Source organism: Ylistrum balloti, unplaced genomic scaffold (genome assembly GCF_031769215.1).
Source record: "Ylistrum balloti isolate Yb309-2 unplaced genomic scaffold, AGI_CSIRO_Ybal_v1 Utg370742, whole genome shotgun sequence".
Classification (NCBI taxonomy): Eukaryota; Metazoa; Mollusca; class Bivalvia; order Pectinida; family Pectinidae; genus Ylistrum; species Ylistrum balloti.
In genome coordinates, this window is record NW_026782437.1 from 1,804,219 (window position 1) to 1,816,343 (window position 12,125).

The window sequence follows — 12,125 nt, forward strand, 5'->3', positions numbered from 1 at the left end:
ATTTTGAGAACTGACCACTTCAGACATATTCGTGAATACATGTACATGATTTCGTGGTTGGGTGATCAAGAAATTACTTTAAATTAACGAATAATGGGCTTTTAGATATATGGACTCCAATATCAGTTACCAAATCAGCATGGATGTTATTAAGAATTATTTCTGTACAAATAATTGCGAGGGATTTGAACTCACAATTGACTCTCCTTGAATATTAACATGAAAATAAATCCCACCTGAAATATAAGTGATTTACAGTATTTCTAAGAAGAACTTGATGGATCTTTCTCAGATTTCATTCCAATGGTCTAGTCTCTATCCATGCCCTTTAACTTTGAGACTAATCAGAAGATAAAATAGCAGACAGGTGGCCATCTTGTATTTTGACAATTCACAATTCTATCTAGACCAAAAAGAGAGATCAATATAAGCTATCATCTGCCTGAATTATCATGTGATGTAAAATTCCAACAAAAAAATACAATGCATATCACAAAGAAGATTTATTTAGATTGGGGAAAACATGTATACATTGCAAGCTATCCCTTGTGGATTCAATTTTGATGACAATAAAATCTAAGACAGGTACATTGTATATTAAAAATAAATATCAGTAACAGAAGTAAGCAGTTCCTAAAAATGAAATTCATAAAATGAAACCTGGTTGATCTGGAGTCAGCAATGAAGTTCAATATGGAGTTCTACAATCAATTAATTAGACAAGTAGAAAAGTTGAGTTTTATGTATTGTATAACATTTAATGTTAGTTATGATGTAGAAACGTTCTCAAGGCTTTACACAAATTACAAAGATACAAAAAAGTAACAAATAAAACTTTCAATGAAATAATGAAAGTTTATGTTCTGCTGGGCAGAGATCAATAGATGACCTGAATTCTTAACATTTTTTATCATTTGCCTTGATGCTCCAGCCAGAATAAATTAAAAACCACTCTATTGTTTTTCATATATATATATATATTATATAACCATAAAAAACATTCCTCCAACATCATAGTTAAATATCATTCTCAATTTAAGTTACAGTTGTAATACTTTTCAATCTTATTCCCTAAAATGTAATCTGTATGCACATAGTTTGGCATAAAGAAATTTTAGCACATTGTCAAACTGGTGCAATCATAAATGTGTACATCCACAATAATTATTAAATAAAACACCAATCAATGCAATGTTTTCAGCAGAAAAAGCACAAATATATCATGGGAGATATATCCCAAAATGTTTTTGAATGTCAACAGTAAAAATGAAATTACATTTGAAAAAAAATATATATATACTTGCATCTGGTATGTTACTCCCTATTCCCTCCAATTTTTGTTTTAAACAACCTAGTACAGAACTACAGATTTTGCTCATAAACTTTTCCTTACTTATGATGGTCTAACATCAGAATCTAGGTACCAGTTGTAGTGACCTAGTTTTGCTTTGCATCATACGATCTTTAACAAGAGGTATCTCTGTAATATAATTTGTTGAATGAATTTATATTGATGAGGAATTCATAGTCATATGGATGGTAAACACCATATTAATGTATACCTTTCCTCATAGACAGTCACATGGATGGTAAACACTATATCAATGTATACCATTCCTCATAGACAGCCACATGGATGGCCAACACTATATTAATGTATACCATTCCTCATAGACAGCCACATGGATGTCCAACACTATATTAATGTATACCATTCCTCATAGACAGCCACATGGATGTCCAACACTATATTAATGTATACCATTCCTCATAGACAGCCACATGGATGGCCAACACTATATTAATGTATACCATTCATCAGAGACAGTCACATGGATGGCAAACACTATATTAATGTATACCATTCCTCATAGACAGTCACATGGATGGGCAACACCATATTAATGTATACCATTCCCCATAGACAGCCACATGGATGGTCAACACTATATTAATGTATACCATTCCTCATAGACAGTCACATGGATGTCCAACACCATATTAATGTATACCATTCCTCATAGACAGCCACATGTATGGGCAACACTATATTAATGTATACCATTCCTCATAGACAGCCACATGGATGGGCAACACCATATTAATGTATACCATTCCTCATAGACAGTCACATGGATGGGCAACACCATATTAATGTATACCATTCCTCATAGACAGTCACATGGGTGGTAAACACTATATTAATGTATACCATTCCTCATAGACAGTCACATGGATGGGCAACACCATATTAATGTATACCGGATCTTTAACAGTGTCTTCAGGAATAACAGAAATAGTTCTGAAATATGATGAATACCTTCCTAACTAAGAGTGCACAACACAAAATTTGTTATTCCTTAAATCACTGTTATTTGTTTATCTTCGGCTTTGTGATTTATCTTACAAGATTAAATGTCTTCTGTTTCCCTTAGTTGAATGCCTTAAAAGTCTTATTTTTCAATGCAGCGAAAAAAACTTTTATCAATTTGATATTTCTCTACATTTTGCTTGTGAAAACATAATAAAAACGTCCTGTTTTTTTTTTACTTAGAATTGGAGGTGTAATAAATGAGAAAATAAATATGACATTTTTGTCTAACAAGGTTTCACAGAAAAGTCATAAAAGTGTGACTAATAAAAGTACAGTGTGTAAACAGCTTGGTCCCACTAATACCACTGATCCAATGACGGTACAAAATGACATATATTTCTCTTTGTACAAAACTTGCCTAGCCCATCACATTTTCTTGATAAACTGTTTTACTCATGATTATATCATTATCATACATGTACACCATTTTCATAGTGTTTTATCTCAGTGGAATCAACCACTTTACATTTAAATGCCAGCCACAGAAATAGACGCAATCTCAAGGAGATATAATACCATTCTGCCAATTTTTTTCGTCCACTTATAAGCCGCACAGGTTTATAAGCTGCACACCCGACCGCCAAGGTAAAATGCTGCAGCTTATAACTCGGAAAATATGGTATTAACCATATATCATCACATTATCTATACAAATGTGATGACGTACCATGACAAACTATAAACAGTGCCTTTCTTCAGCACTTAAACCACCATACCAAGTCTAAACCATATTATAGTCCACTTAGGTCAGGTACAGCCAAGCAACTATCATACACTACATACGTCAGTGCCAGTACGCTTCACACTGGTCATTTGTCTGTTGAAGGTGGCCTTGTAGTCATTGAAATATTGCATTAAAATCTTTAACAAGTTGTGTTTAAAGAACTTCTATTCTATTGACATTATCAACCTAAAAGAAAATATTGTGAAACTATCACTGCTCTGTACATATATAGGTGAGATCACTAATGTCACTGTTAGAGGCCAGGTCACCAGTAATTGCACTAGTGTATTATTATATGATTGGCAGTTATGTTGGCACTACAACCTTGAAGAATAAAAACTAAGTTATTACCAACATCACTGAATGCTAATGATGTGCAGTTCTAGATTACCTTGGTTGTTGATAAACAGTTAGATGTCAAGCCCTCTTATCAAACTATTACTATTTCAGAACTTCTCCTATACAGTCACAGTATAGCTGAACTTTGTTCCATCAGGAAAAGGCACTCTAGGTACTTTCCAAACTTTCCAGTGACATTATATGTTATCATATGCTACATATGTATCCATATGAAATCATGATGTTTGCCTTAAAATTTGCTCTTAACATAATAAAATCTCTGGTTGATATCAATTTCAATATACATATAAGATATATGATATATATATATAGGAGAAAATTAGTGTTTAAAGAAAATGTGATATTACCTGGAAAGTGACATTAACAGACGTGACATTAAGTGGGGTCCACTGTACAATACACTATTTAGTATAGTCACTCAAAAAATAGATGCTAAACAATAAGTCCCCTGATTGTAACGAGTGATGTCAATGATTTTTCATGTTATTCTTGAAAAAGGCTTTTACTCCACACTAATTCGATTAAACTGATGTTTTTTTAGTAAGAGGACATTTCAAAAATCAATATATATATTTTCTTTACTTCTCTTGTTTCTGTACCACATATAAAGTTGCCTTGGATGATGATTAAAAGTAAATATTACTCTCAGCCAGCAAATTGTATCAAAAATATTTAAATCCAAAGGTGTATTTCACAATGTTCATCATATCAAAGCTAAATGTATCGTTGTAACCCTAAATGTTTCAAGAATTTGAAAGTGGCTTATGATCATGAAGTACTTATATCACAACAGTTCCGGTAAATGTGATGTCTTGTTTATGGTACAGCTACCCAGTCCCATATCTTCATCAGAACACCACTGCTCCATGTAAACACCGAGCTTGGGTCATAGTAGGAAGCATGGTCCACTGATCCAATTCTGGGTCATAAATCTCTGAGGTGTGGACAGTTCGACGAGCTCCACCACCATTCCTGGCTGAGTAAGACTTTCCTAAATGAAAGTTATATGTACAGACCACATGAATGCCAGTTCTTGTAATCAAATTTATAGCAGATACAATCATACTGAAGTGCTATCTATAGTACCAACACTAAAATTCAAATTATAATTATTTTTGAACACATTACAATGGTAACAATAAACTGGTGTGCACATATTGTATTGATTGTCATCATAGAATAGAGCATTCTAATTATCATAACATGTCATTTCAAGGCCACTTTTAAAATTTTTTACCCCCTTCCCCACTTCCAACCCAGCTGTGAACATCAAATACTCACCACCTATTGCACAAATTTTGTTCTTGTAAACAACAGCTTTAAGGTGACTCCTCTCGACTTCCATACTGGCTACTTTTGACCATTGGTTAGTACGGGGGTCATACCTCTCAACAGATTTCAGTCGATATAAGTTAAATCCTCCAACTAGGTAAATGTAACCACCTGAAAAAATCAGGAGGCGTGAAAAAAAAAAATTCTTTTCAAATATTAACACATATTTTTTTGTGGTAATTATGTTGACTGTTTATCTCTGAAAGTTATCGTAATTTTTTAAATTTGTTGCGCCTCTTTTTGCTTTGACTTATGCGATCTATTCTATAAAATCCTGTATTGACTAATACTGGTTAACAACAAAATGGAAGACACATATTAGTGTAGCAGCAGTTGGATAACCTTGGTCTTCCTATTGTATATTTCACAATAATATCTCAATTAGTCAAATTAAAATCTAATCTTGTTACAAATAACTGTTTACAAACCATAAAATCAAAGAAAGAATTGAAATATTACAGCTATTTGTATCTAGAAAGGCTAAGTCCAACATTTCGATTACCTTTTTCATGACTATAGAGAGTAATACTTACCAAGTTCAACAATATCGCACTTTGATCTTGGCTCCAGCATATCCTGAATAGGGAGCCATGTGTTGTATGTGCAGTCAAACTTGTACCCTGATGCTGTGGAGTAGACTTCAGACTGCGACACACGAACCTCTCCGCCAAACACATACAAAACCTCATCATGTACCACAGCCACATGACAAGAATGACCTTCCTCTGCAAATGTCTGAATATTTGGCATTTTCTCTATATTTTTACAGAATATATCCCCATCATCTAAGTCAACAGATATACAGTTTACATCTGTGTCAGTCACAGTGTAAATTTTATTAGTCTTGGGGCAAACTGCAATTGACCCTGATTTCATAAGGCAATTGTGAAGACATTGAATGGTTTCTGGACTGAAATAATCTGTGGCATCCTTCCATCTGTCCTGAAGAACATCATACTCATAAATGCCCTCAAGCTTAACTTCCCGTTCAATGTCTTGTTCCTGACTTCTAAAATGGATCAGTTCAAATGCTGTACAGATAAGACGACCATGAATCTCAAAGGCATGAATTCCTGACGCCAATATAGGGAGGTCTGCAACAGTCTGCCAGTGTTGTGAATTTAAGTTAAACCTCTCCACTCGTTTGGTACGTGGACATAAAGGACTGTATAAGCATAAAATAAATCAAATTGTAAGCAAGCGTAAAAATTTTGTCCGCCTTCTTCAACAAAAGCTGAAATAACTACAAGCCTTCTTTGCTCATTATGTTTCATAAAGTTCTCTTCGTACTTGTATATGGATTTTTTCATCCATCTATGTGAACAATATATTGAAATATTCAAGATATATTAATTTGTTGGTTAATTATTGTAGGCAGTTTGCAGGCAAAATAACATTGAAGAGGAGCCATTGTATATGGCCTTACCCTGTCCGAGACTGTGTGTATCCACCCATGACATAAAGGAATCGGATGGCTTCTCGCACATTGTCAGGACCATCAGCCACCAGCTGAGTCTCTATCATCTGTCGTAATTCTGCAGTACCACATTAGATATCAGAAAAAACATCACATTTTTGTCATGCAATAACTTGAGATCAGTTTTAGCCGAATCGAATATACTAAGTTATCACTGATTCTAATCACTGATTTAGCAAACATACCCATAATGAAATAATTCTGTATATTTTAACCAATATCTTTAAGAAATAAAAATCATCATTAAAATTTTGAGAAAAAAAACCCTGAAATTAAATAAGAAAAGCTGAAAGAAGCTTTCCACTTCTGTTTCTCAAAGAAATAGTGTATGGACCGATGATGGAAACACAGACAGACCAAGGACATAGAGCAATAACAACAACCCTTCATTTAATCATTGTGAACTAACAAGAGAACAATTCCAAAATAATATGTTACTACATAGTAATAATGGTAACTCAATGGTATATAAACTGGTATCTGATTTTTTGTTTTTTTATTTCTCATAAACTGGTGTCTGGGTGTGTGTGTTATTTTTGGGTTTTTTTTATGTATTTTGATATCAACTGCTATTTGGGTATCACTAGTTTTCATAAACTGGTATTTGGGTATTTTTCATAAACTGGTACATAATTCTTGTTTTTTTTTAAAAACAAACTAGCACCTGGGTGTTTAATTTTTTTTCAATAATGTTGGAACTTTGGTATATTATTATCAACTGGTTTCTGAATATTTTTTGTAAACTGGAACCTATTTTTTTTTTTTTTTTTTTTTTTTTGTATAAACTGGTACCTGGATATTTTTCTGAGATTGTACATTTCATCAGCTGATCAATAATTTCCTTGTCCACACTCTTCAATCTCACGAGTTTGATGACATCAGAAATGTGACCAATCCTCTCCTCAGGACAGTGTTCAAACCATCTGAATACAGCCTTCAGTACAGTCCCCTCCCCATCACAACCTTAGCAACAGAGGAATGGGTTTCAGTTAATCAATAATTGAATACACATTATAAATTAATTATAATCAGTTTCATGAGCTAATTGTGATTTTTTCAAAAAATTTAAATCAATGGTTATTAGAAGCTTTGATAATACACAAGTTTTGGTATTTTGAATAGAAATAATAAAAGCTTTATTCAAATAAGATGTGTGTAATAAATCTCTATCGTGGTGGGATCACACAATATCATCATTGTGTCACAGCACACAAGTGTCATTTATTTCATGGAAGTGATTAAAATATCTGTACCTAGATATAAATCTTCAAATTTCAATATCTTTAAAAGCCTGTTGTATGACAGTGCCAAGAATTCATCCATCTGACAGATCACTGGAAATCTCTGCTTCACCATCGCTAGTGAGCTAGCTTCCAGGTCATCGCAGCTAAACTTCTCAGAGAATTCCCAAACACCTTAAACAAAATATTTCTTTTGTGATTTCTATTATTGTGTTATCGTTATACAAAATAATACCTTACTCAAATATCTCTGCAACCATACTTTATCACAATTTCTACAATACTGTACACCATAAAACTTTTTTTTCTCAACAAAGTTTGCGTCGTGTTTTACAATGAAACTTTTGCTACATGGTTAAATTTGGCCTTTCTTATAGGACAAAATTTGCAAAAGATAAACAGTAGCAAAAGTATTCCGACAAAAAAGTATTTCAAAATATCTTTTCCTGCTCCATCCGTCAATGTATTTCCTCAAGATTTTATTTTGTTGTATTCAAAATGATAAATTTTATTTTAAGAATGGACACAAAGAATTAAGTTTAACCAAGTGGAAATTCAATTTCATAATTCAGTTAAGAAATTCAATTTGAAGGATGGACACATAGAGCCAAGTGTTAATCCTGAGTTAATGAAGACAGGTGGTAATCATGTTTCATTCTTTCTAGATAAAGTAGAATGGTACATATAAATCACCTAAACAGTTGCTAGCACTTATCTCCCTCCCCATACACTGACAGCACTGCAGTTTTAGGTCAGCCAGCTGTAACAGGTCGGTCAACACAACCAGGTCCTGAATTGTGTCCTTAGTCACTGGAAATTATAAAAAATATCTGTTATTGAACAAGTTGCTCTTTCTTATGATATCAAATCATAAATGTTAAAATGTGTTTAATGTAATTTAATACTTTCACTTTTAAGACCTCATTAGAACTAAGCTAAAAAATTATCACTAATACTCATTGCTTGAAAAATTTTAATGATGAAAAATTACAACAAATGTGCAACAATATATGTTACTTGTACAACTTAAAGTATTGTAAAAACAAACAAGGTCAACAAAGATTGACAAAAATTTAAAGAAAACTAAATGATACTCATCATCTATGACATTTGAGTATATAGCCTACCATCGAAAAAAAAAAATTCTTGTAGTCTGACCACTTTAACATAAAGTGGTCTGCTTTTTTATCTTTTTCATCTCATAATTATATGCAATATTAAATGAGTAAATCACTGTGGGAACTACCTGTGAGACATCCTGTATACATGTATGATAACACAGCTCTAACAGCCTCTGGTCTTACATCATCAAGGTTGATCTCAGCTATCTGTTGTTGAGATTCTTCAAACCCGATAGAGAACATGGCTCGGAAATAGTCACAAGAAATGACAAGAACTGCCCTGTGTGCTGGTATTGACTCTCCATTGGTCTGTAATCAAAAATGCATGAATTAGATTTAAACAAACGAATCCAGAGGGATCCTATTGCCCATCGTTGTCTGCTCTTTATTTCTGTATTAAAAGTTTAATCTTCTTTCATTTTTCTCTTTAAAAATTCCTCTCAAAAAATAGCAATAACTAGAAATGTCATCCTGAGGATAACTAATACCATCCTGTTACCCTATATAGAGAGTTTATACGTCAACTGTTTTAGTTTCCATTCCAGTGACCTCAATGTATTATGTATGACATTGAATTTTCCTAGATATGTACCATTTACTTGTCATGCGAAATGCAAAAACATATATCATAAAAGCTATAGGCATTTACACAAATTCATATGTAAAGTGAACCTGGTATCGGTTCTTAACAAACAGAGAAAAATGTGGTTTGCCATAAAATCAGTAGTCCACTTGAAGTGAATCCTCTCAGAAGCAAAACATAAGATCCTTGAAGATAGTCTAGCCAAAACAAGTTATATTCCATTCTTAATAAAGGTATCTCACTGCAATAGAATTTGATTCTAGCATTTCTTAATCAGGTGCAGAAATCATTTTTTAAAGAATTACCTTACTTTCACTCTTGTGGACAAATATGGCTGAAATCACCTCGAGTTTGTTTTGTAGATGATATGTCAGAAATATCACTTTTACTATGTCAATTGTCATAAATTTGTAAATGTTTACTCCCAGCAGGGACGTATAATACTGTATTATATATCCCTGCTCCCAGCAAGTGAACACCATACTAAGAGAATAGGACTGGTCTGAATTTCACAACTTTGGTAAAGTCTCATAAAATCTTTACAAATGTAAAATAATTTTTGCTCTTGCATGTTTGGTTACTGAGAAGATATTTTAATTTAAAGGTTTCTCAAATGGGCAAGACCCTGGAATTTCACAGTTTTGAACTGCCTTGCTCCAAGGATTCTTCAGGTAGTGGATGATGGATGATGATGAACATGACAATACAACATTTTGCAATGAAGACCTACGTATACTGCATAGTCTACAACTCATCATGAAGCAGTATAATCACTGGCACACCAACCATGGCATCTTTATGAAATACAGGGGAAGTAGAAAGAAAAAGGAGAAAAATAAAAGCAAAGTGATTCTTTTCCTGACAAAATACCTTTATAATGACATCACACAACTCCTGGTTTTTCCAAAGTTCATAGAATCCTTTCAGGAGTTTCACCCCAGCATTTTTCAGGGTAACTCTTGTATCCTCGTCTGTGGCTTTTGTAAGGAAATCATCACTGAAAAAAGAAAACAGGCACTTTATAACCTTAAATACATGCATTCAATTATTTCAATCTCATTCTGTGTAACAATCAGTACTAATACAAGTGCTAGTCTTATTATCCCAAATACATAAATAAGTATACACGTTTTTCAAACATCAAATTAAACCTGCTCTATCACATGATACTGGAAAGTTAAAATTTGTATGTTACGCTGGAGAGTTCCTTCAATTATGGTTGGATACGAATCTTCATTTTTTTTCTCAATATAATTAACGTCGGTCCTGATCTTGTGCCAATCTCTCAATCCCAACCCGCCACCCTACCCAACCACGCTAACTCTATCAAATACAGGCAGCAATTTTTAAAAATACCAACAAAGACAGAGAAAATATCAACAATAATTAAAATAAGTTTGAAAGTGCTTTGTGTGAAATAATAAGATAATCAGTGAACTAGCCGATGATTAAATTAGACAACTGCAGTTATCATCGTTTTCAAGTCGGTGCATTGGATAATTCCATTACAAAGGTCTAATACTATGTACATATCAATAAATGATATGGCAAATTGTCGTTTAAATCTAAAAAGTCAAATGTCCCTATATTTAACATGACAATCTCTTAAAGTGCAGACGACCTTTTCCGTTTCGCCATTGTTGACGTCCATGTTCCGCTGGAGCTCTCCGCCGGAAAAAAACAAATTTCTTCCTCCTGTGTTGTTACAATAATTACAGCGCGGCACCGACGGTATTGCCCGGCACAGTCCGGCACCGCCCTGTACCGCCCAGGAACCATATATTGGCCGTCCGGGCTTTTATTTGCACCTATGTCGAGCAAATATCGTCTTGTATGCAAAGATATTAACAACATCAATTTAATAGTCAAAATGCTAAGCAAAATTATCAGAAATTGTCCGAGTTATGGTATTAGGAATCAGTGATGTCGCAAGAATTTGCCATAAATCTGGTTATTTGCAATACCGGGACCGGCCGGGCTTTTATTTCTATTCACGCATCTTTTTGTCTGCCTTATATACATTCTTGTGACTAGAATTAATATGATAATCCAGAAATAACGTAAATTTATTAAAGATTAACAAAGTTATTGGTATTTAAGTCACTGATATCGCAACTGTTATTTGCAAAGCCAGGACCGAACAGGACCAGGTTTCCATTTCCATTACGATAAAGATAACTGCATCGATATACAAAGTTAGTTTCACATCATATGAATAATAAAATCAAAACATTGTGGTGACTTTCCTCATGTGTGTAATTGATGAGAGCAGGTTCGCCGTACTACTAATGTTTACAACTCAACATGTACAATACAGGACCAAGGAATTGATGTGTATATCACCTATCTACAGTTATTGTAACAACGGCGTTAGACATAAAGGCTCTTAAGGGTAGAATACTTCATATCTGTACCGATAATTTAAAATCGTTGTTGGAGTATCTGCGTGGCAGCTAAGACATTTCTGGCTAAGTCTACGGGTTCCTTAACTGCCACTCTAAATGTTAACGGGATACATGAAAGCCCTGGCGGATGGAGCGGCGTCACAAATGATGGTCGGGTAATGGGTAACGCACCAAGATGTCCTGGGTTCGATTCTCTGAACGGACGGAGAAAGGGAAGGAGTAACCAACCCGACTACGTGTGTTTTCTGGTTTCCCCCTGCAGTAAGACCCTAACGCGTTTAAGTCTAGGACACCAAGCGTATAAGTTAAAAAAAAAACTTGTTTTAGATTATTGTAAATTAAATAAAGTTTAAAAATAAAAACAAGGAAACACGTACACTTACCGGGTGGTAGCCAAATACCAAAAAAAAGTTTCTCTTGATCATGAAGTTAACGCCTTGGAACAATGTCCATTAAAATCCGGACAGACATGGATACTTTTCTATATATTGATGTTAGGGACGTTAGT

General features: G+C 33.8%; 1 protein-coding gene across 1 annotated transcript; it reads right to left on the reverse strand.

Annotated features, from left to right (window-relative positions):
* Positions 1-4,050: 4,050 nt before the first annotated feature.
* Positions 4,051-10,886, reverse strand: LOC132557983 (ring canal kelch homolog). The gene is made up of 10 exons (XM_060222514.1): positions 10,834-10,886; positions 10,083-10,209; positions 8,755-8,938; positions 8,202-8,318; positions 7,521-7,682; positions 7,060-7,230; positions 6,217-6,325; positions 5,324-5,955; positions 4,740-4,901; positions 4,051-4,449 (listed from the first exon to the last, which is right to left on the reverse strand). The coding sequence occupies exons 1-10, from the start codon at positions 10,848-10,850 to the stop codon at positions 4,307-4,309; spliced, it is 1,824 nt and encodes a 607-aa protein (XP_060078497.1). The 5' UTR covers positions 10,851-10,886; the 3' UTR covers positions 4,051-4,306.
* Between the last annotated feature and the right edge of the window lie 1,239 nt (positions 10,887-12,125).